This window comes from Clinocottus analis, unplaced genomic scaffold, assembly GCF_023055335.1.
Source record: "Clinocottus analis isolate CAN_PGR_092001 unplaced genomic scaffold, fCliAna1.0.p SCAF_11, whole genome shotgun sequence".
In the NCBI taxonomy this organism is placed as follows: Eukaryota; Metazoa; Chordata; class Actinopteri; order Perciformes; family Cottidae; genus Clinocottus; species Clinocottus analis.
Window position 1 is genome coordinate 13,759,241 of NW_027175832.1, and position 26,683 is coordinate 13,785,923.

Consider the following 26,683-nt stretch of genomic DNA (forward strand, 5'->3'; position numbering starts at 1 on the left):
CATACTGGGCCCAAGATGGGAACTGTACTTGTGCCAAATCAATTGAATTTATTCTGAGCTGGGAGTCATGAAGAGAAAGGATGGGGACTCAGTTGCCAAAGATGCTGCTTTAGTTACCTCTGTAATCTCGGTAGATTTTGATGTGCAAATTTAGACACAGATGTTTTTTTTAAATACCTTGTTTACGTTGTTGGACACTATTATAATGTATTGCAGAAATACAAATACATCAGTTCTTTGTTTAATAGTCTGAAGGTTGATTTCTTTGTCTTTGGATCTGAGTCTGTATGAGGAACTCATAGGTGAGTCCAAAGACTACTAAGGCAAGCATTGATCAAAGAGCAACAGGGATCAATTACACACCGCTGTGAAAGAAGCCCACAAAATATTGATGAGGAGTACTGAAGTGTGCGCTCGTCCCTCTGGGTTTCTTATCAGAAGGTCATTAGCACCAAATGAAAGTTGATTTCATTAAGTTAACTGACAAGATGCAATGTCACACAATTGATTGTCAGGGTTTCGTCAGGTGCTGAGAGCGTTCTAATCTCTGTCTTGAATGAAGGACACAGAAGCACAGGAACTTAACTAATTACACACTAATGGGCCGGTAATGTAAGTAATCAGGGCAACAGTCTTCACAGTAACACATAAGGACAGATGTAAGGTCATAATGTGTCTGTCACACAAGCAGGAGACAAGAGTTTGCATGTGTGAAGGTGATAATGTACATTTATTTAAAGAGACAGCTGCATTCAAATGTGTATGTACACATCTGCACATGGCTGGGCGAAGAGATGGACAAGCAAACCAAACTGTTTCCTCGCTGCTGTTTTGCTTTCAAACACAACAAAAACTGTTTTACGACACATATTCGAAAGTTTGTTTGTGCAGTATGACGGGGGGGTCGATAATGTCCAGTGAAGAGAAACTGATCATGAAATGACTGTCATCTGACACAAAGGGATTGATTAGCCACATTGGTTTCATATGGGAAACTCTGAGAGCCCAATCGTAATATCTCGATGTTTCAAGGTGATCTGGACTCCTTTTCCACACAATAGTTATGCTGGTTCAGGGATCACTGTTTTTCATCCAGATGCCAACCAGACCTCCAAAAATATAAAGAGTTATTTCAATCCTTTAATAAGTAATAAGGATACAAGAATCAATTACTCTGTGACCTTAGCTCTATTCATTATTAATTAGCAGTAGTACTTACTGCCAACACAGAAGGACACCAGTTCAGATTGTTCCACAGTGAACAACAAAATCCAAGTATCCATCATCCCTGTGATTGATGACGCCAATCACAAACTGAGCTCATCAGGCAGAAGCTGAAAAAGATTCTCGGTATTTTTCCCGTTGAACACCAGAGGGCACAGAGTCCGTGGAGCCAACATTTCGACAATTTAGACCATCCCACTGTACGGCTGGTACACCACATGCTAGATTTATACTTCATACAAAATGAACTCCAACCCCAGAACATGTGCTCGCCATGGAAACAGAAAGAGCTGCAATGTTTAGTTTATTTAATGTCGAGAGCTTCGAAACTCATGTTGAAAGGTTACATGCGGGTACATTAGCAGCAGCTATAGAAACAGCACAGTTTAATGGCTGCCCTGCAGGGAAACCTTTGTTATGCGATCGGTGGGACTGGAGACGAAGTGAATTTCAAATCTTATCGCTCCTTTTCGTCCATAAAGCTCCACTGTTCAAGCTTCCAAACTACCCCACATCTCTGCTCTCCTTCAAATCTTCTAACTGCAACGCACAATCCAATAACTGCTTCTCCTGAGATATCCCATAACGTACATTTCAATGGGAGCAGAACACGTTTCAATAGCATGAACTGAAAACTGCCCTCACGCTGGATTCCTTCGCTCCCCTCGGAGACTCTAAAGCTTTATTATCTGACTTTCATACGGACTCAATGCAATTATTTTAATGAATTCTATTTTACGCTTGATTGCTGGTTGACTGACTGAATGTTTCTTATTCTCTCAGTAGGACTGGCTGGTCAATTAAAGTTATATGATGATTGGAAGTGGGAATATTTTTTGCAGAAAAGATATTAATTAAGTTATTTGCTTACAATGTAATGTTATATGCAATGTACTACGTTATGTTTCTTTCTGACAAATGTTCTTTACGCACTGTCTTCCAAGCCCTTGGGGCTAGGCACTTGTTTGTGTATCACACAATGAGCAACAACTGTAGGAATATGGACATTTTAGTCTGGATACATTCTGCATTTTGACATGAGAGGCAGATGCTGAATGACAAACTGTTCACTCACCGCTGAGCCATTTGGCATCTGGGTCATGGATGTGAAGGTCTGGACCAAAAACATCCTCTATCGTCACTTTCTTCTTCAGGGCGAGGCTGTCATCTTCACCTGTCAAGAGCATCACCAAAAAGTAAATAAGCATGTGGGAATGGAAGGTGACGTGCAGCAGCTCACATGTATATTTACAAAAAGTTTGGCTGTGGAGATTTTCGGAAGAAAACTTTTAAAAAAACTTGTCCTTCAATCTTGCGAGTATTATTAACATTTCAAGGGACAGAGTTTGCGAGTTTCAGAGCAAAAACTGAAGAAAATCCTTTGACTTTTTTGTCAGCGAGTTAGTTGCATTGCGGCTGAAGCCTCACAGCCGAGAATGTCACCATCTCGCTTTATTATATTCTTCTGCTCTCTCTGGAGATATCACCTCCAGCAGCCATTCTCCACTATAGATAGAGCAATTTAGAACAAGATACAAACAAGAGAAAAGCCTCTGGTGTTGCACTATTGATCTGAGAGCATCAGTTCACATCTGCCTGCTTTGTTTGTCAGCAGCAGGGGGGACGACTCCTTCCATCCCCAAAACGCCAAATGAGATCTGAAGCTGACAGCTGAACTGTAGGTAGAGCCGACAACAAGAAGTACACAAGTTATTCAGTGAGGATGTGAGAAACGAGAGTGGGTGAGCCCTTTAACTGTCTTTTACCCCACCTTTACCCAGGAAACAACCGTCAGGCGGGTGTTGTCAAGACGGTTGACAGCCCAGTGTTTCTGTACAAAACAGTTCGTTGACAGATTCTTCAACAGTGTTCTCGTTTGTGACTGAGCGGAGAGTTCCGAGTGTGTAAATATCATGTCAGACTTTGTAAAGCGTTTATCGAATCGGAGAAATTCTCTCCTCTGACAAGAATCCGCAGTGAGGGAAGAAAGCTAATTTCTCACATGAGGAAAATGGTATCCCTGATGCTGTGCCAATCTGACAAATGGTTGAAGCTATTACTGTATAATCATCTCCATTAAACAGGCCTGGATGGCATTACACATTAAAAGGCCCATTACCGAGTGTGGCGTTGACCTCGTCTATATGTAATCATTATCGGAGAATGTCTATTGTCTGTAAAACCTTGACCCCCTGAAACAAGGTTTTCAAACTAAAACAAAGCTTCTTGGCTGCAAAATAAGAAAGAGATGTTTTATTTGGCTCATTATAGACAATGACTTTCAAATAATCAGTTGAGAGGATTGTGGCAGATTGTTGGCAGAGATATGTGGTTTCTGAGTTTCATCTGTGGCGTGCAAAGTGTTTTGCTGCTCTCATTTAACATCAAAGCCATAGGATACGTATACATACATACATATACACATAAATACATACATACATACATACATACATACATACATACATACATACATACAGTCTCCAAAATCTACCAGATTTCGATGAAAACCCATGAATAGTATTTATTTTGGATATAGGATGTTTTTCTCAGCAAAATTTCAAAACAGAGCATTTTGGAAACTTTCCCCATGAATCCAAAATGCTAACTTTGGCACACTGTATTCTAAAAAGCTATTACCAGACAAGGTCTTCAATTATTTTACAAAGCTTATCTACAATAACTGATAACTTCTTATGCCAAATTCAAAACCCCAATATCTACAGAACACATGCCAACAGTATGGTGAAGGTTAAGGGCCGATTGTGGTTTATGGCAAACGTACGACGGCTAAAAACTCAAGTCAGATGCCGGATGTCCATGCGTCACTCAAACCTTATCTCCCCCCCTCTCTCTCTCTCTCTCTCTCTCTCTCTCTCTCTCTCTCTCTCTCTCTCTCTCTCTCTCTCTCTCTCTCTCTCTCTCTCTCTCTATATATATATATATATACTTATAAAATATATATTTGTTTTTAATTTGATAGACACATAACAGCAAAAATGAATTTCAGCTCAAACTTCCATTGTTTTCTATCCTTTTTTTTTACACATACAAACATACAACATACCAAAAAACAAAAAACAAAGAGGTCATCTCATTTCACCGAGCGATGTCTACACATATACACGCAGCTAAACGCACATGTCTCCATACCCCTGCGTACATCTGCACGTAGACATACCTGCTTCTCTCTACACAGCAAATAGTCATCATGTCACAGAAACATATCTATAAACTAATTGATAACAGGTCTGGTCGATTATTAATTATTGCCTATCCAACAGATACGTTGATAAATGAAGAAAAGAAACCAAACATACAGACAAAAGAAGAAAAAACAGAAGAAAAATAAATAAATAAAAACAATAAAAACATAAAAAACAGTTATGTCTGTTGTGCGCCTAATGATTAATGAACTATACCAAGGGATATTGCGAGGAGGTATCAGGCATAGTTTAGAGTTTCTCTAAGAACGTCAAAACCGGATCCCAGGTGGAAAAGAATTTGTTCCTTGACCCCCTCAGCGAGTATTTTATTTTCTCTAGATGGATAAATTGCATCAGGTCACCAAACCACATAGATGTCTTGGGTGTGTTTGTTGATTTCCAGTGCAACAATATTATTCTACGGCCAAGGAGTGTCATAAACAAAATGATGTTTTTATGTTGTTTTGTTATTGTACAGTGTTGTCTATCTTTGACACAAATATAGCTGAAGCTACATTGGGTTGGAGATCAATATTAAAAGCCCTCAAACTTTCTCACCCTTACCTTTTGCAGTGCTACATATGGACACACAATTTCCTGCACATTTGATGTAAATCGTGGAGTTAAAAATCATCTGAGCTGTTAGTTTTATGCAGATCCAGATGCAGATTACAAATGTTCTCATCACTTTCTCCCAACAGGTAGGAAGATTGCACGCTTTGACAGAATATGTGTGTGTGTGTGTGTGTGTGTGTGTGTGTGTGTGTGTGTGTGTGTGTGTGTGTGTGTGTGTGTGTGTGTGTGTGTTGTACATACGAGGGGTCAGCAGGATGACGGAGGTGACAATCAGGGAACAGATGATGAGGATAACCAGCAGGGCGATGGCTATTCCTTTCCAGTTCCTCTGCGGCGGAGCGCTGCCGACCAAGTCCTAAAAAACAACATGACACATCACACACTACATTGATACACAAGCAAACACACACACACACACACCTCCAGAGTGGCCACACAAATCCACTTTAAAGCATTTAGGTAACAGACAAAAAGACGTGTCACCACAGGCCTGATCTACTCTCTGCAATACAAAAGATGTTGAGCGATGACCTTCAGGAGATGATTTTTATTTCACAAAGGACACACAGCGTTTTCAGATATGGTCTTAACATACATAAGGCAGATGCATTTTGCATTGTTACAGTTGGAGCCAGAGGACGGCTCATTCTCCATCAGACAGATGCCGACAACTTAGCCACTTGTGTGCAGTAACACTGCGTCCACCAGCTGCTCCCCGCTGCTCGCACACGATGACTGTCCCTGCAGCTTTGCTCGACAGCTGTAGGAGAGTTACGTCTTCAACGCAGATACTACAGGCAAAAATAATGAGCTGCTCTCCTCACACAGCCCAGCAGATGGTAGATGGCTAATCAGCGCCATTCGAAACACATATATCGCGAAAGTCCACAGGACAAACAAAACATTTCAAGTGCGGAAGGCAGCGATCAGGTGGCCTCTGCAGACCGGTTGATACTCGCTACACGCAGATCTTAAGCTATTTTGATCTAGAAGCCCATTTTGGGGAGTTTAACAGTGTGATTTAACAGATGGCTTTGCGTAAAGACACAGACTATCATTTTCTCCTGGACATACTGTGTACAATACGAAGCAGGAAAACACAAAGAAGTAAGTTCACCTCAACCACCGCCTCCCCCTTTACTTCACAGGCTTTAACTGGTAAACAGCAAGAAGAGCGCTGAACATTGTTGATCGTGGTTACTGACATTTCTTCATTACCATATGTTTTCTTGAATAGGTAAACCAGCCATTTTCAACTTGGTTTCATTTTAAATATATTTGAACATCTTTCTATTTTCTATTTCTTCTCAACAGTAAAACAAAAAACCATACGCCAGCCTTTCATTTTTAGATTCAATGTTAAAAGACAATACGAGCATACAGGCTCCTTTGTGTGGCTCAAAGATGCCCTGCCGATTTAAATGTTCAATAAAAGACTATGAAAGAAATTCTACAAATGTATTTGGCGACCTAAATAAATTCTCCTGCGAACAACCTGTGGGTCCCGATCCAGTCTTTAGGAGCGATTGATTTAGAATCAATTGTTTGGGGAGACCATGGCGCAGTGATGAGCAGGGTCGGCCTTCAACCAGAGGATCGGGGGTTTCGATCCCCGGCCCCGCTAGCCAGGGTTGATGTGTCCTTGAGCAAGACACTTAACCCTAAAAATTGCTCCCGTAGCTGTGACTGCGGTGTATGAAAGTTAGATAGTTCTGATGCGGCGCCTTGCATGGTAGCTCCTCCCATCAGTGTGTGAATGATTCCTATGTAAAGCGTCTTTGAGTATTCAGAAAAGCGCTATATAAATTCAAACCATTAGAATACAGATGAGGCTAGGCTGAGGTGCTAAATTAGGATGTGAGTAGCCCTACATATGGAGGAGGATTTCATGAATGAATGAAATCTCCATCTAGAGGGTTGAGGGATTAAGGTCAGAAATTAGAGTTTCTGGTCTATCTCATCTGGACAGACGGACCCAGTCAATGAGGAAAGTGAGCGGCTCCAGTCACCCGCACCAGTCCATCTGTTGATATCCTTGTTACCAATTAGACATGTCAGCCTGCAGTGAGTAGTTTTACAGTATGCAGCAGCTCAATCAACCATCCGCAAGTTAATGAGAGATGTGTGTACACGTGAGAGTACAACAGATGGCTAGAGTATCGGGGCCGAGATGATGCTTTTCTTTACATCTTTTTAGACTTTAAATTACTGCATTGCAAGTTATATTTTAATCATTTAATCGTTTTAAATGTGCGTGTGTGTGTGTGTGTGTGTGTGTGTGCGTGTGTGTGCGTGTGTGTGTGTGTGTGTGTGTGCATTTACACTGCATGCACACCGTCCGTCTCTGCACAGTTTGCCTCACAGGGAAGCAAATCAATACTGAAGGCCGTGAGTACACATAGAAAAACAGCCGGCACGGCAATACGCTGATTTATTGCTGCAGAGGTAAGACTTTTCACGATCAGGTGGATCCTAAATTCATAAGATATTAATGTTCCTAAAAGACATGCTGTTGAAGTTGCCTTTGACATCAAAGACTGGTCCTCTGAATCAAGCCAGAAACAAAGCAATAAGAGACTTTGACAAGAGATAACAATCTTGTTTCGGCATCTGCCTACTTGTATATATCTGCCCTGAAAAAGACAAACCACTCAGTGCAGGCAGGTGACTTGTATGCAGCCCAATTTGGTATCCGGTTCAGTGCAGCAAATACCTGACGGAGAGGTACTACATCTAAAAAAATGGATCCATAACATTGGAAAATTGTCTCTCAGCAGAATATTGTCAGACACTTTGACACCAGCCTGGTAGCCAAGTGAGTAAATATTTACTTACAGCTTTTCTTTTTCCACCCACAACTAATTCTGTGTGCTTATTATGCTGGAGAACAAGAGGCACATGGTAATACTTTCAGACAGCCTAATTTTTGAATCTTATATACATCTTCTACAGGCCCTGTGGGATAATTCAGGCTGTGGAAATGTAGGATGCAGATGACTTGATGAGCAGAGCAGCTTCCCTCCAGGGCTTGGGCATTTCTGTAAACAGACACCCAATTATTCAATCAGAGGTCAGGGAGCTTTTACGCAATTCACATCGATAGGCCATCAAATACGGTTGGACGTTTTCCTTTTTTCACTATAAACTCTTCAATAAAACAGCATCCAGTTGAAATGAATATGGCCATTAACCTTCACCGCCAATATTCATGGTTACAAAACACAAACGTAGGAAAGATGTGATGAATGTTTATCACACTTCCTGTGACAAGTTACATGCTGGTCAAGACAGCTGTCGCTGACCACCCAATCAATCTGCAAAAGCTATTGCAGCTCAAGTGTTGCTCGGCAAAATTTGTACATTTAAAATATCAAGTTATTGAATTGTTTTATTTGTATGGATATTTCCATTTAAAAGTAGTCACAGGTCAAAATGGCAGGGGGGGGGGAGACCTGTCAGCTTTCAACAGCTGCAAAACACATTATTCATTGATCCTTCACCACTCATTCAGACTGTTTGAAAGCCCCGTGGCAGATGGAGGTGGTTGAACTGTCATGGGGTACGTTTATGATCTCGTTTGTGCAATGTGTTGTCCGAGCATGTCTGAAATCCTCAGCTGTTACGAACTGTTTCAGGGGAAAGACATAGCGGATGGAGAGCTGATTTAGTTTGAATGGGAATAATGCTCTTTTTGACAGCATTTGTTGTGTTTACATTACAAAAAAATGGCAGAAACAGCTGTGTCAAGGAAGAAAAATAAATAGCTGGAGAGAGAAGATCAAACTGTTACATTTTAGTTGTGGATTATCTCTAAATACTGCTTGTTGTTGTTTCTGTCAGAATCAACCCTTTGGGAAATTTCAGTCTGCAGTTGTGTTTCCCTGTCTTTCTATTGTTCTTTAGCACACGCTACACTTCCTCCACCATGTTGTGAAGTTGTGAGATCAGTCCAGGCCTCAAGACTGTTTGACTTGCTCTCTACATTTGCTCTGGACCGCTGACAAATGTGTCGCTCTCCCAAAATCCCCTTTTGCAGAGACTTAATAATCATTACTTGTGTGCCTTTCAGCAGCAAGCTATTATCGTCTGTTAGATTCCCAGCATTCTCCACATTATGCTACATTTTCTCAGCCCAACTGCGGATACAGCAGAGCTTCACTTGTGTCCGCACCCTTGTTTTGGTGCTCCTTGATTTATTGCAGTTTTTGCTCTCATCGCGTGTTTGTGTAACGTTTAATGTTTGTCTCTAGTTTTTTGTCACCTGCAGCCTCTTTTGTCACTGAGGACCAGACTGGCTCACGGTGTCAATGTTCTGACCCGGGAACGTGTGCAACAGAGCATAAGGACCTCATCATTCTCGTTCTTCTGGGATCAAGTTATTTGATCCCAGAAGGGGAGGAAGCCAAATCAAGTCTGAGAATTGCTCAATGGCTAAAGCCTGTCCTGGAATGGAAAATTGCCAAACCTGGTGGTTCGCTAAATTATCTTTTGATGCTGTTAAAAGCCCTCCATTGTGAATTTTCCCAGGTGCAAATGCTCTTTGCACTTCCTTGGTAACAGTCTTCTCTGCTCGAGTAAGGGAGTATTTGTCAAAATGATTAACCATCCCCTAAAGCCTTTCACCCCACTCACATCAGTGTGCTCCTTATGTGTGTGACAGCTCTCACATTGTTGTTGAGCTGTACCAGAAACTTGACAGAGGTTTTAAGGAGTTCACACGTTCACTTTCCACTTTTCAGTGTGGCACCTGCTTGGTACAGTTACTTTAACATTGCCATCCATTTTGTGTCGTGCTGAGCCTTAGTCATGGCATGAACGAGGACATCATCCATCTGGAAAACTATTCCATCGAGGCTTTCCTGCAGCCGAGACATTCTCTTTTGGAAATCTGTTGTTGCAGTGTAGATGCCAAAGCAGAGTCTGTTAAAGTAATATCTCCCAAACGAAGTAATGAATATAATTTTGCAAAGTGGATTTGCCAAACCGCCAAATTTGTGTCCAGATTGGAGAATACTTTGGCTCATTCCAAGAGTGTGATCCACTGATGAAAGCACATGCCCCTCCCTGTTGACTTACTGGTCAGCTTTTTTCAGGTCTGCACCTATGGGTGACCAGGTTTTAGAACATGAACCCTTCCTGCACTCCAGTCTGTTCTAGTTGCCTTCAAACCCAGTTCTAAACGGGAACTAATAAGACAGTAGTCAATACCCAGAGTATCAATAAGGTCGGGAGTTACCGGTTCTGCTATCGGTACTTGAGATCTCCTCATCTCAAACCTCGTCTCTCTGTCTCTGCATGAGGGGCGGAGTTGTGCTTTACACAAAACACACACACACACACACACACACACAGACCCCGACTCCGGCTCAGTACAGCGCGAGACACACATCACGGCAGGGAGAAGAAGTGTGTGGCTACATTTTACTCCAATAGATGCTGAGCACTCTGGTTGTCACTAACGCAATACATCCCTTCAAGTAAGACGGGCAACACCAGCAATTTATCAAAACATTTGGCAAACAAGCAGATCCTAAATGTGCAGAGATGCAGAATGTACAACCGCAACCAGCAACCGCCCATCCTTGTCCACTGCAGATAAAATCCCTCAGAGGTGTCCTTGAATACAATACTTGAGTAAATGTACTTCGTTAAAATTGAATTTTTGTGTTTGTATCTGCATGTATTTTATTGTCTTCGCCAATGGTTAAATCTTTAAAAGAGTACATTTAACACCATTTTCAGGATGGTTTCGATCATTTTCACCGAGCACTGAGCTCCTAGTGCAGAAAATAAATAACTACAGATTAGGTGGAACATCTAATTTTATACAAGTGAAAGCCGTTTGGGGCCACCATCATGCTAAACCATCTGAATTGAGGTTCAACATGCATCTGGTATGTCAACACTGTGGAAAGTTTGTATGATGAAACACGCCATCAATTTCAGCACAATCTTGAAGAAACTCCACTGGTTAAACCTCCTTAGTATCTTTCTACACAGATTTAGGTAGAGGCTTCTTTCTTTTTCATAAGCTACTTCATTTATTGTCTCTCTCGCTAAAGACCCAACAACGTGCTCCGATACTGAATCCATGTATTCAAAAAGTAGACTCAAAAGCAGGAGCGAAGGTTTTAAAATAGCACTGTTCTCCCATCCAATTCACTGCTATTAAAGTGTCTTAGCTCTGATTGCTTTATCCCTGCAGACTGCTTTATCCCTTTGTGCAATGTGGAACATTTCACCCACCTACTCAAACCAAAAATGAGCTGGGAACTCTAAACTCAGGCACATAAAATGTCACATTAAAAAATGTATGAATTAGCCAACACCTTCAACTCAAAAACCCTGAAGTGACGTACAATCTAACTTCAGATCAGTTGATTTCCCCAATGTTAGACACGTTGAAGAACAAACTGAGCAGCTGTAAACTTGTGTATTCCTTGGATGCTGACCTTTACTGAAGAGCTCTTAAAGAGGCAAAACGCGTGTCGGCGTGCTAAAAGGAAATCTTGACCTTTGGCAGCGTTTTCAGGCATGCTGCGATATTACTGGCTGTCTGCATGAAGCCATCTCTGCCTGTTAGTCTGTGTGAAGAGCAGGCTTGCATGCCATACAGCTGCATCAATAAATGAGAGCCGGAGCCATTTTCACCCTCTTCTCGACAGACACCACATCTAAACAAACTCGGTGTGTTTCGGTATCGACGACTCTAAAGGTGCAGAGAATTCCACGGGTGGAAGCGACACCATTTCTTCTCAATCCATTTGTTACTATTTTCATTTCATTTCTAGACAAAGGGGCTATAAAAATGAAGCATCTTTAAGGTAAAGCTTAAAAGATGCTCTGTCTGTCTGTTTCTCTGTCTCTCTCTCTCTCTCTCTCTCTCTCTCTCTCACACACACACACACACTTTCCTTCTGTCTAACCATCTCTTTGTGCCTGCTCGCTGTTGAAGTGTGAAATGGATCTTTACTGATCTCTGAGCACCTGGTTTCCAAGGGAACCAAGAGAATCATTTGAGTCAGATTTGCAGTGAAGATGGTGCTGGCTGCTGTGCAGTACAGTGGGGACTCATTTAACTGCTCAATGTCACGTGGGAAATGTCACCGGAAGCTCACAAAATTAACTGGCTAACACATACGACACGAAAAATACAGACATTTGAAACAAGGGCAAACTTCAGGTGCAGACATCAGACCCCCGACACTCGATATATGACTCCACTGTAACGTGTAGTCGCTGTCTGGGTACAGGTCAAACTCGAGAGTCAAGCAGTAGCCTTTAGACATGGGGGTAAACTTTTCCCCTGGAACAGCATCAATAAATCATGGGCATTCATGAAGGAGATTAAGAATTTATGCCAGCTGGCTTTTGGTTCATGGACGGTTGCGCATTAACGTGTCTCCGTCTATCCAGCACGTCTTTGTCCCCTTCGCATGTGGAGGGTAAAGTTTACACAACACTGTGAATGAAGGACATGCCACAGCTACAGATTGTGGAGTCACATGGATCAACATGTCTGACTCCAACAACTGAGGAAAATTACTGTAAGAAAGTCAAATTGTTGCATGGAGACACATGTGGAGGAATACAAATATAGAGTTAAATTGCTGTTGCTCACATAATGCAAAGTGAATTGACAGTCGCGCTTCAGTTGCTCTGTACAGAATGAAAGGGCTCAGGAAGTGTTTCATTAGCTGCTGATAAAGTTTTGCTCTTACATGTTTCATCACAAACAAACAAGTAGCAGAGCACTTCAAAAATCCTTCTGCAAAGCTCCATCTGGTTGCAAGCAGCTCTGCAATACAGAAAGACAATCACACAACAAGCTTTCCTCATCCATTATAGCAAGTTCTCAATGGAGTCCAGCAGGTTACAATGAATCTATAGTTTTATCAATTAGTTGAGTATTTATTGATTCCTCGGCAGATAACTCAACCCTGATATATTATTATAATGACTTCATATAGTAGATATGATGGACATTGTAAGTAATCAGTTGCATCCAGCAGACACAAAGTGACATGAGTGGTCAGTTGAAGTCATGTTATGTCAAACATTGACTTTCCCTCTGGCTGTGTTTTGTGCTTCACAAACTCTTGAGGAAAGTTATCTGGCTCTCACTTAAGCTGCTAAATGCTGTAAATGTGAGTCGTTAACTTTGTGCGTTGGCTGTCTCGTGCCCTAGTTTACAGTGGGTTCATCCACTCCTCAGGCCGTAAAACCAAAACAATGCGCTGAAAGATGCAACAAGTCTCCACCGACCTGAGGAGAAAATAATCAGAAATATCAGAACTATCTGTGGGTTGCTTACGACTGCACATAGTCATTTGACTCATTGTTTATACAAACATATTGATCAGTGCAGCTTTAAATATGAACTTCCTTAAAACGGATGGACTTATTTGAATGAGTAGTAGCAGTAGTAGTACTGTGGTTAGTTATGGTAGCAGAAGTATTTATAGTGGCATGACGGATTTATCGGTGAGTTAAGTAAGAATAAGTGCACTATGTTGTTCTTTCTCAACAACTCAAAATAATATTAAATGATTCAGACTGCTGCCTTTTATGCCATTATCTGATTTCACCTGCGAATAAATTATTCAATATCTGGGACGATGTTTCTTCCCTTCTATGGCTCACTTAAATTCTTCCAGTCAGCTACAGTATGCTGTGTGTTGACATTGTTAAATTAAATTACACCCAGTCAGCGTGTCTCATTTTAAAATACCATGAGTGCCGCACTTGTGTTATTGTCAGAACGAATACATTACCAGACTGGAGCGGGAGGACGCTCCGAGGGATCTATTCTACATCTTCAAGAGAGGGAGAGAGAGAGAGAGAGAGAGAGAGAGAGAGAGAGAGAGAGAGAGAGAGAGAGAGAGACTGTGTGTGTGTGTGTGTGTGTGTGTGTGTGTGTGTGAGTGTGTGTGTGCGGTTATATGAATATAGAATGCTCTGCAGTACCACAAATGTTGCATTGAACTGTTGCATTCTGGCCATTTGTGATGTTCTACAGTACAGTGTTCTACATGCGACAGCCACATTATTACCGGCAGCAAAGTGAACAGATATACACGGAAAACTACGGAAAAACGGATGGACCTGATTACATTTCCACAGGTAATCATTTTTTAACATGGTTGACGAGGTAAAGCATCACAATTCCAAATAAGTGAGTCAAAGTTAAAAGAAATCGATCAACTACTAAATATCTTATCCTGTGTGTGTGACCGTGCGTTTGCCATCAGGGCCCCTTGACTTTGGAACAACCTACCGGAGGAGCTAATGCTGGAGATGACACTGAGGCACTGGCTGTGAAGATGTTTTTTTTCTTCAATAGATTGAATAGATCAATAGATTCTTTGAATTCACTTCTTAAAACCCACTTTTATAAAATTGCTTTTAAGCGATGTCGTCCTTTTATATTTTTATGTTTTTATTTAATACGTTTTTATTTTTTATGTTTTTATGATCTATTGTGCAGTTCTTTTTGGCTATTTGTTTGGTTTGGTTGTGTTAAATGCTTTTATGGTATGGTCTTTTATGTTTGCCACCATTTGGGTCGTTTCTTCGTTAAAGCACTTTGTAAAATCTGTTTTTTAAAGTGCTATATAAATAAAATTCTTCTTCTTCTTCTTCTTCTTCTTCTTCTTCTTATTATTATTATTACTACTTATTACTTATTACTCATCTTGGTTTAGACCAATCTCTCAAGTGTACAATATATTTTTGTGTAACTCAAAATAGGAACATTTTGTGCAATATGGTGGATGCATGAAAGCCTACATTACAATGACACTATTATCCAAAGCGACCTTTGCTCTACACACGTAGACAAAGCCATGAGAGCAATTTAGGGCTAAGTGTCTTGTTCGAGGACACAACGACAAGGACTAGCGGAGCTGGGGCTTGAACCACCGATCTCTAATTGAAAGACAGGGATGCTAACCACTGAGCTACTGTCACCCCTATGTCCCTATGGCTCCTACACAATCCGTAGAAACACACAGGACAGACACCAGCATACAGTACAACATACAGTAACAGCAAACTGAACAGTGGGGCCAAAGCTAAACGTAACAAGAACAAGAGTCCGCAGCCCTGCCAGCAGCTCTGTGAGGCTGCACTTGCTTTGTGGAGGAGGATATCCGCATTTGAATATGTTCGCACAATGACAATACTAATGTGGTTAAGCTTGACATTAAATACATTCTCTTTTTCAGAAAAGAAGCGAATGATTAAGCATCTGGAGCAGAGAGCCGGCAAAAACAATTGGTTCTGTGATGACAAAGCACCATGCAAAAATAATTCAATGACATCGCTGCTCCGTCATGTGGGATGAGAATAAAATTCCAAAGCCTGTTGCACATGTGTGCAGCACAACTTTCCTCCAACATTTAGCAGCAGGTGATGGTTACGGATGAAGAGTTTAATTTCAAAGGGACTTTCATGTTTGAGAAGCATGAAATTCCATAATTATTTTTTTCTTGAATATTGTCCTAATTTCACATTTGCAGCCTGAGAGGGGACACGCACACATGCTCTTCATTATTATTTAAATGTAATGAGTTTGAATACATAATAGTGAAGATGTAGTGAATTATTTGTGTTTGTTTTAGCCCATACAGTCTGTAGATAACTAGTAATGCATATAGCTGACTGATCAACCTTTGTAATGAATAATCATTCAAACGTATATTACTTATTTTTTGATTGACACCTTGATTGTAGGGTTTGCCAAGACATTCTACAAAGATGGTTTAAGTAAATAAAAGATCATTCTTTATTTGTTCATTTGTTAGCCCATACAGGTCTGTGAGGTGAAGGCTTCCAGGTTTTTCAAGGTTACTGCACAATCATCGATTTGCAGCCACTAGAGTACTCCATTGTTTTCCACAGCAGCATCTTATGAGGATGACCCCTGAACTTGCAATAAATGTATATGTTATGCGTTTTGTCCATTACTAAAAATCCTTTAGCAAACTCTCTGATGAATACAGTTGTGTTGGCCATCAGGGATATGCCCAGTCTAGTGGAAGGCCAGTCCAGCTCTGCATCCCAACAATGGAAACCACAGCAAAGTAGTGTAAGCCAAAAAAATAACTGGACACATTCAATGTGTTGTCATATTTGAAAGTGGGTAGATTTCTATGGGCAACTCTTTTTCAGGATAATTGTTTTAAATAATCTACAAAACAGATGGAAAGGACATCCTTCCCAATCTGTGTTGAATAATAAATACATATTTGAGCTTCTATATAATAGAAGTAAGGATCTGCAGGAAAAGATCCATACAAATAGGAAATATGTAAGTGACAAAAGAGACCAAATATGGTGTTATGAGTAGATGTTTTCTGAGCTCCATGTGGTTATTCATTGGTCTTTTATCAGAATTAATAACATGTCGTACTGACACTGTGTGTGACACTGGGAGGGAGATGAGAAAAGTAGAAACAAGACGGCGTTAGTGCCTGCCGGATCTATCCACAGGAAAAAAGGCAAGACTGAGGAAAAGAAGTGTTTTTGCAGGAGATATGAAATATGAATTTTGGACAAAACTGGCACGATATCTTTTAATCATCAGAAGAACTGCAGAAGAAAGTTAAATAACTTAAGAATGGATCAGCTGGAAGTAACCCTCACTGCTGTGTCTTTTTCTCCTTCCTTCTTAAACCGAATGTTATGTTTCCCTCAAAATTCCCTGGTTGCTCTAGAAATTAAATCCATTTTGAGTTAAAGAAAAGAGAAGAGACCTATTATTCTTTCCGAATAATCATGTGCAGACCAAATGCATTTAGACGGATGGACGTTTCCAATGGGGAGGTGAAAAAATTCACAACAGCATTCAAATTGAATTTAATCACAACGGAGTCCACCCACCTGATCAATATGTAAGAGGCTTCTTTACCACACGAGTCACCTTTGATCCCTTCAGTGTGAAGAGGTGCTTGTGTTTTAAATGACAGCTCGTCTACCCTGCTGCTGCAAATAGATACAGTACCAGCTTGGCTGCTACCTTGAACAAGACAATGACCTGCAGTTCAGATGAAGCGAGTATATTAATGGATACGTAAACAGCAGACTGAGAGCAACAACGCGGTGGCAATTTCAGTCCGCCTCTATAGCGTCACGATCGGCAACGGCGTGAAGGGCTGTTTGCGATGGTGCTCAACAAAAGAGACTGACAGTGATGCCGCGACAGATAAACAATATGGAGATGTACTCGCTGAGCCTGTAATGACTGCCATAATAAAAGCAGCAGCATTTTTGAATGGAGAAGACAAGATAAGATTGAATTTATTTGCGTGTATTCCTCAGATTCAAGCTGGATGAAGAGCCGGGCGCCCACAACACGTCGGCCAACTGCATTAAAACCTCCACTGTCAGCAGCAGGGCTGTTGCCGCCCAGAGTGGCTGGATTTCAAATCTCAGATGTGCTTCTTGGCTTGGCACGGCGCTTCCTGTGCTCTGATATTCTCGTCTCTCTGCCTCCGTCTCTGCATCATTAAAAGAGCAGACGCACATGCTTGGATTTGCATTTGAAACTGATATTACCAACGAGCGAGGTCACTGTTGAAGCTACGGTGTCAGTGATGGGGAGGGGGTATGTATTTTCCGAGCTCCCAGTCCAACAGGAAATTGTGTTGCTTGTGCAAAGTGTGCACTCCAAAAAGGGGACAAGAAGACGAGGCCGGAGTGAATAAAGATGAGTCTTTCTGTTTCATTATTGAAGGTGGAAGGTTCGCTGCATGTGCATTGTGACATGTGCAGACGAGCATATGCGCATTTCACTCTCTGTGAGCTTCCTTCGCCAAGTCTGACTTCCCCATTTCCCCTCTCAACCGGTATGAAATAACCATGATCCCTTTTTTTTGATACAAACAAGGATAAGGATACTGTGCTGCCGTCAACTGCACTAACACTTTCATAAATGTATGAACAGGACACAAAAAAATAAAACGCTTTACACTTCGAATATTCAAAAGGTTCGGTCTACGAGAGAGTAACCTCGAGAAGTAAATGAGAAACAGTGAAACTCTGGATAATTTCAACTTTTCGAAATGTTCAGCCACTTTGAGGAATATCACTTAACATATCCTGCCCATGCAACGTTTATGTATAATGGAGAGAACACACCTTTTTATAAAATCAAAGCGTAAACGTACCGTGAGAGCCAAATACTTAACAAGCAACACCCGTTATGCAACGAGATTCATTATCAAGATGTTTTCACTTCACTCCGACATAAACACAAGTTTATCTCCGTGAAGCACCTTTCAAAGTGAATTATTGGCAAGAACTCAGTTATGTAAACCCATTAAGTGGATTGTGCCATTACATCACTGCACAGTGTTCCCTATGTGGCCTCACGCGAAGCACAATGTAAACTAAACAAGTGCAGAGCAATTAACAGCCACACATCTGTCTTTCTTTGTTCTTAAAGCTGTGAAAACTTTTACCTTTGGTTCCTGCAATCAAAGTAAAAGCTAAATAAAACCTTGAGCATCAGAAGACCACAGATGTTCTCACCCAGTCAAATTGCTCATGAAAACAGGACACCAGTTTATGCTGCACCTGTGGGCTGAGGTTGAAATTGGAGTTCATTAAATATTTATGATGAAGTTTGGAAGTCGGTGCATAACTGCAACCTAGCCAGAAAAGTCCAGAAATAAAAAAAAACGGAGAAAAAAAGCCAGTGAGAAATGTTAAATATTTTGGTTATCTTATTACAATCAGCTGTTTTCGCCGCTGCCACTACACACGCGCGCGCTTGTTAGGAGAGATCAACGCCAAAAGCGAATGATATGAGCACAGAAGGGAACAACAGCTGGCCTGAGGTCCTACCTGCTCCTGCTGCTGAGCCGATTTCACCGGCCCGTTCGCGTCTTTTCCAGAAGTCATGACGGTAGATAAAGAGGGGAAGGAGGGAAGAAGAGGAGCGCGCGCCGGCGTCCGCTGTTGACAGGTGCGGAATAATGAAGCGGAGAGAGACGCAGAGAGATAGAGAGAGAGAGAGAGAGAGAGAGAGAGAGAGAGAGAGAGAGAGAGAGAGAGAGAGAGAGAGAGAGAGAGAGGCGTACCAAGTGTTCAAGGGTATCAAGTGATTTGTTAGAATAATGTGAGAGCCCGTGGGTGCGTGCAGACAGCGCAGAGTTCAGCTGATGTGCAGGAAACTGTGGACGGCTGCGAGGTGGGAGGTTTGGCTCGCCTTTCGGAGTAGCAGTGTCATCACCCACAGCGCAATGGGCTCCCAAAACTCCCGCCTACAGCATTTGTTTTAGTGTTTCGTCTCGAATGTAATATTTATTTATGATAGTGTATGACTGTGGCGCACATGTGCATGGGGCAATCAACGACTGGAGGATCAAACAACTCCCTACCCCCGTCACCGATGTAATATAAAGGAGAGCTCAAGGTTGTGTCCCTCCACCTGGACCTATATTTAGGTGTACCAGGCTCCATTTCCCGCCGATCCGCTCCGAGCTCGCAGCAATTCTGATAATATGGAGAGCTGTCAGTTTGGATCAGATCACTGTGGGCACTCATTACTGGCAAGTCCATTACACAGGAAATGGAAACAGGAATCAATGCAAGAGCAGCAAAAATACTTTTAGGTATCAGCGGAGTTGTCTTCCGGGGTCAATTTGTCTTTAAGCACGAATACGGTGTTCTGTGCATTGCAGTTGAGAGAGGAATAGAGGGGATTTGTAAATATCTATACACCCATAAAAAACATACTCCGCTATATTGTATGCCAGTAACTGTTTTGTCTGCCAATAAAACAAAGGGTTGCTGCTGGGCTGGCTCTTGAGAAGCGGCGCTACCGTCCTCCCACATATAGAGCAGAAATAGTTCCCGTTCCCAACAAAATATTGTTTGTGCTGTAACTCTCTCACCGTGTGTCACATCTCTGTGCGCGCGCGCACACACACACACACACACACACACACACACACACACACACACACACACACACACACACACACACACACACACACACACACACACACACACACACACACACACAATCCACATTCTTGTTAGCACAGCTTGCCTGCCTATTTGTGTAGCGCGCGCGCACGCACGCACGCATACAAACGCGCGCAGCCCTCTCGTTCTGAAGCGAGCTTTTCTTCAAAAGTCAGGAACAGCCTCTGCAGAGCTCCTGGCTTTTTTAACCAGTCATCTGGAGGGAAAGTGAACGAGCTCTGATAAGACGGAGAGAAAGTCCGTGACCTGCGTCAATTGTCGGAGAGGAGATTGTGTTTGGCATCAATACGACGTCTTCCTCGCTCTCATCTTTAAGGGGTAACTGTTGTTTTCACAGGAATAAACAGAGCAAGGGCTGAACTTCAAGGTCTGAACGTTTTGATTGCTCCAGGAAATTCATCTGGGCAAGCACATTTTGTTCCCTAATAATCCTGACGACATGAAGTGCTTAGATCATATAGTCATAAAAGTATAGTAAATGTTATCAGCAGGTTGCACAAAACACTAATTTGATTACATTTTGGGGAATCAAGTGTACTTTGACCCAAAACAAAGTACATTGCTTGCTCAATTTATATTATTTCACAATTTCTTTTAAAAAGAGAAAAGAATGTCAGATTTGTCCATCACTAGTGTTAATATAGAGTACACACCCAGGATACGCACAATCACACCCACAGAGCAAAAAAGATTATAGGAAAGTTATTGGGAATCATATTGGGAATCATATATATATTACCACTAATGGTCTCTAGTTGGTCCTATTCTCTGGTGCCTCTGAGCAGGGTAAAAGGGACAAATAAGAAATTATAGAATACAAAGAAATTAGACAAACATATATAAATAAATGTAAAGGAAAACACATTTCTGTTGCATGACGATTCCGACAATGGACATGAAGTGTACCAACCCATTTGGCACTGCACAGCTCCACACTTGGCCTCAGGGAGCTGCATGACCAGCTCAGTGCCAAGACTGATTTCAGCACCACTGCGGTGGACAGCTCCACTGACACGAGAGCCTTGTTTCCCTTTCACCAAAATACATTCAAATACATCTAGTTGGGATCTAAATGCATGTATAATTCGGTTTGCTCTGTATAGAGATCCCAATGTACAAGAAAAAAAGGTTTACAAATTCAATTAATGTCACAATTCAAGATTACGGTTTAATCCTCAAATGTGTGACAGTGACTGTATGCTCATTATCCGTCTCCACTCGTGCAAGAGGGCTTCCTACAGTCGCTCACTGGCACTTTAAACTCATCTCGCTGTCAGAGAATGCGAGCACCGGGAAATTAGCCGCACAAAAATATTCAACAAAGTTTGTATGAGAGATGAAAGTCAACCAGACATTAGATAGATAGATAGATGGATGGATGGATGGATGGATGGATGAATACATACATACATACATACATACATACATACATACATACATACATACATACATACATACATACATACATACATACATACTTTATTCATCCCTAAGGAGAACATTGTTTGTCGTAGTAGCAGTTCACAGACAAAACAATTAAAATACCAAGGATAAAATATACATACGATGATAAACACACTGCATTAAACCAGAAGAAGGCAAACGTTGGGAGCAGAGAGACCTGTCGAGCTTTTAAACAAAAGAAGAAACGTAAACACAGTGAGGGGTGCAACGATTGATCATCACGACCCATTACTTGTAGATTCCTGGCAACGACAACAAAAAGTAGAAGCAACACACAAGCGGGCATAATTGGAGGAGCAAAAAGAAAACACCGCCATGGTGGGTCAGAGCGAGCCTGCAGAGCTTTTGTTGCGCCTCTTCTGAACCACATTTCTATCAGCTAATTGATATCATTTTCATATATATTCAGTTGTATCATTTAGTGGTGTATGTGCTGCCTGATACAGCATCTATAGGCAGCTCTGGCAAATAAATCCAAAGCCCTTAAACAAGCACTTTGTATCAAGCCTTGAATGTGTAGGGCTGTTGAAGTTATTGGTAGTGGATATTTTTCCCCTTTTCTGTCTGGGGGACCAACAAACAATCATCTATTTATCTGTCAATAAACAGTGAGAAAACCTCCAACTGCATGCTGGCTCCCCCCAGTGATCACTAGTTGTCTGACATCTTTATATTGGTTAAAAAAAAAATAAAAAAGAAAGACTACATGAGTATTTTGCAAATTTCTCGAAGGACAATTTCTCTGTTAATCGTTTCCACTCCGAGGCTTGTGTTTATTTTATTAGTAAAACACAGACACAAATGATAGTTTATTATGAAGACATCAACTTGTAAGTTGGTAGGGGCCATGCTTAAAAATACTAATCTTTTCCTGATTAATGGATTATGCAGGAGATGGTGAATAGAGAATCTAAATGTCAGCGCTGCCATCATTCAGTCAATTCAGACTGAAGTTAAAGAGAAAAAGGGGCGAGAAAGAAATGAGGGCGCCGAACAAAGGCCTGTATAGTTTTGTTTGATAACTGCTCATTATCAGCCGCGCTCCTCAAACAGCAGAGCAAAAAGCTTCACACAGCCACAGACACTTAAAACCAACAATGCCTGGCGGTACACCATCACCCATTATGTTTCTGTATTAATTCATTAGTTTGTTCCTGCCAATGTGCAGACAGCACATCATGGAAACAGTGACGATTACATCCTCAATACATGTACAATCTAAAGCAGTGCACATTTGCAGAGAGTGACCTTTTCACATTTAGTCTAAACTGTGTGTCGTTTTTGTTTCTGTAGTGATGTTTTAGCAACCCATGTTTCTGGATTTGACTTCTGATGGTCAATATGTGCCAGCAGTCAGCATGTGAAAATGTAACCTTCTCACTTTTAGTATTTAGTGTAGTTCATACTTTGCAGGAACATCTCTCAGCACAGCTAGAGTTGAGGACACTGAGGGCATGTAATCTGAATTTTGTTTGGGAATTTGGATTTAACATCGTAGGACAGCACACACACCAACATGTATTTTGCACATAAAATACTTCGGGGTTATTCCAGTATTTTTTTAAATTTGAACTACTTTTAGGTCATTAATAAATACAGTATTCACAATTTCCTCACCATTGCTTCATTACTGGCAGTGTGACTCTGAACCAGCATCGTTGAGCCCTAGGGTCCCTTAAATGATACCCTTTATATCAGATCACAAGGTACAAATCAAGAAAAAAACATAATATACACACTTAGTAGTTGTTTCCACATTACTGATGATTATTTATCAGAAATGTAATTATGTAAATCTGTTGCAAAAGCACCAATGGTCAAACCTATATTCTTGCAATGTTGATAGGGATATTACAACGAAAAATATGATGCTATTTGAACATGGAGTGATTGTTATTGTAACCAGCTGAACTGTTCTCTGTTCTCCACTGTGTGGAGAACTATACTTGCAGCTTGAAGTCAGATTACCGTTGCAGTTATGGTTGACTGATTTCTTTATTAAAACGACATGTGTTTGTTTGTTTGCACTGTAAACACATACACTAGTTGCACTTTAGCTATCAGCACACAGTAACTGTAATGGCTGTTTGCTGCAGCATTAAACTGTGCTTGCTGACATAAAACATTGTCGAGACTTTTATTTCTCAAGTCAACATTTTCTGGAGGGGGAAGTATGCACGGTTTGCATTGGAGGGACTTTTTGTTTGTGGCCAATTGAAATGCCAAACACTGTAATTTAAAATTGTTCTCATGCACCACGCCAATACATCAGTCAATGATGGCTGCTGATTTAGTAACAAGCTGTTTCCGATCAGCTGTGCTGTCTGCTGTCAGCCCGGCCAACTCAATCATCAGTCAAGTCCCTTTCGCCCTCTGGCCGGCCGTGGTTCCTTCAGCTGTTGGATTAGCCACACGCTTGCATCACCGGGGGTAAATACTGCTATTTGCATCCACGTCTGCTGAGCAGCGGCTATAAATCTCAGGTTAAGAATAGAGCCGGCGTGCGGACCGTGCTTCAGAAATCATTACTTTACACTACAACGTCATCAATCCGCCCCCGAGAAAACAAGCCCATGTGTGTAGCGGATTGACGAAAGGCAGAGAAGTTTTCAGACTGCAGGCAGAGATAGTTTTTCACTGTCTGGACGTTACCGAGAGGTAATTAACAAGTGCACACATTTTTAATCAGACTCATTATTGGTCTTTTAGCAAGAGTGGACTTTTGGGGGGAAGCAATTAATCTACCATTGTCTTGTCTGTTAATGTTTGGACACACACACACACACACACACACACACACACACACACACACACACACACACACACACACACACACACAATATACAACATTATATTAACTTTTTATCATTTCCTAGCCTCTGTACCTCACTCCTTGATTCCCATCAAACCATAACAGTTTTTCTAGGAAGGCTGCACTGGTCCACTTGCTTGTTAAGTATTAATAACAGAACCAGTTGGTTATTGTTTGACACACAGCCTGTGTTGGTGTTTTTTTTGTAGTACATTCTGTAAGTTCTAAAAGTAAATTAGAATCACCGCCTCATGGTTTTATGAATCCGCCAACCAGTCATGTTGTTGTTTGCATCCCTGTCTTTCCGAAACATCTCCACTTCATCATTTAATCCTAGGAGACATTATGTGAAATTGTCATGAATAGAAATTCTTGAGTTATGACCAAACATATGTCTGTGAGATAACGGTGACCTTCGTCCATCAAATTTAAAATAGTTCAACCGAGATTTTTGTCAAATTTGATGAAAATTCTCTCCATGCTTTCCGGAGATGTCCTGAGAATAGGACTGACGTGATGTCACAGTGACCTTTGAAAAAATCTAATCAGTTCATCCTTGAGTCCGGGTGGGAAATTCCCTCGAGGCGTTCATGAGAATGGAACAGACGGATGTAAAACCCCAAACCATAATGACTCTGTCGCTGGCTGAGAGGCATAAAAAAGTACAAACTTAGAATTATCTCTGTACATCTCTGAGTCTGACATGTGCTCTGTCCGAAATATAGTTCTGTGCACTTAGCATCGCCACTACCGCATTACATTGTCTACTCTAGAGTCTATTGTTTGCTTAGGGATATATATATATTCAATCAAAAAAAAGTATGCAATTTGCATGACATTAGTTTCATACAAAAGTGTTCGACATACTAAAAAAGTCTCACATGCTGCAAATAGCATTTTGTCATAGAATTTTGGATCCAACCTTTTTTTTAATAATTTACTTTTCCCACTAAATTATATTTGATGTAAACGAGGCAATCCACACCATATTTCCTATCATGCTTGCTGAATTGAAGTACTATACATTCATTCATTCATTCAGTATTTGAGCTGCAGTGTATTGTTCTGTACAGAAATGAGACCACTGAGGATGGAATTGGTTTATTTTATGCTATGCCGTTTTCCAGCTTTGCATTATGGCAGTTTCACATTGCCTCCTCTGACCGACTCTGGCTCATGACTGTAATTGTAACGCTCCACAGTTTCCTGCGTCGCCGTGTGCCCCATAAGGTGAATGTCTGCATGTCGTATATGCGACAGTCCAAAATAATCGCTCCTGTGAACCTGAAAGAGAAAAACATCCTAGTAGCTCCCGACGACCTGCACTCACAGATTCTCTCCGGAGGAAAAAGATTATCTCGGCTGCACAACATGCGACGAGGCATCTCAGTGAATGCCTCCAAACTCAAACAGAAACAAAGAAACCATACAAATCGTTTTCTGACCAAAATGACATCATCGGGGACCAAATTGGGACTTTTCCGGGAGACAAAGAAATAACTGAGGGAAACAGAGTTATGTTGTTAAGGTTGCAGTAATGGAGGCTCACAATGTGGTTCCAGTTTGGCCTCACAATAGATCTCATGAGTGCATTTATAGGATGTCCAAACCAGCCTTAATTTATTGTTAGTGTTACAATAGCTTCCCACGAACATATAATCTGCAAAATCTCCTCACATGTATGACTCTGTGGCCACAAATTCACCTTTAAGATTCTCTCTAGAAATAATGTTTGAAGACATACAATACTTTGACTAATTTATACTCCTCAGTTTATATGAATATGCAAATATTATTTGGTTTCTTATCAAAGCAGCTGAACTCTGGATGTCTCCCACTTCATGTGCATCTCTCATGAGTTTGTCCCATCAAAGTGTCTTTTGAAGAAAACACCCAAAGGCACCTTTATGCAACTGTGGTCAAATAGAAATTAAGCAAACAGATGTTGAGTGCAGCCCCACTGAGTGGATATGACTCAGACAATAAAACACAACAGTGAGAAAATTATGTCAACAAGGAAACAGTAAAGTTGCTCATTAAGTATGGCACATGAGCATTTATTTTTTTAAGAGACGAGCAGGGTGAGTCAGCGTGCATTTACAGGACATTAACCCATCTGCTGATTTAGTTCTCATAAAACAGACTTACGAGCCTCATGAACTTTATGTGTGCTCATCAATGGCTTGCAAGAGGGTCGTAAAATGAAAAGAAGAACAAAGTTTAGAGTTAACACTGCATTTCGGCAAGTTGTTATGGAAATTTGTTGGGGCTAAAGCTCAGCCACAAGGGCAATAAACCAGGAAGTATCAGCAGCGTGTGCTGGATATTCAGATCAGCTAGTAACAAATCATAAAAGAAACAAAAGTCATCGGTGTAAAAAATGTAATTTCAGTGGGCCGAAAGGAAGTTA

At 41.2% G+C, this 26,683-nt stretch overlaps 1 protein-coding gene across 2 annotated transcripts in view; it reads right to left on the reverse strand.

Annotated features, from left to right (window-relative positions):
* Positions 1 to 26,683, reverse strand: part of LOC137780259 (A-type potassium channel modulatory protein DPP6-like) — a 57,588-nt gene that overhangs the window by 17,651 nt on the left and 13,254 nt on the right. The window contains exons 1-3 of one of the 2 annotated variants that reach the window (XM_068568728.1): positions 18,852 to 18,943; positions 5,244 to 5,358; positions 2,300 to 2,398 (exon numbers count right to left, since the gene is read on the reverse strand). In XM_068568728.1, coding sequence (XP_068424829.1) covers positions 2,300 to 2,398; positions 5,244 to 5,358; positions 18,852 to 18,908 — 271 coding nt within the window. In that variant the 5' untranslated portion in view covers positions 18,909 to 18,943. Of the gene's footprint in view, positions 1 to 2,299; positions 2,399 to 5,243; positions 5,359 to 18,851; positions 18,944 to 26,683 lie in introns of those variants that run through there. The other variant, XM_068568736.1, reaches the window with a different exon arrangement.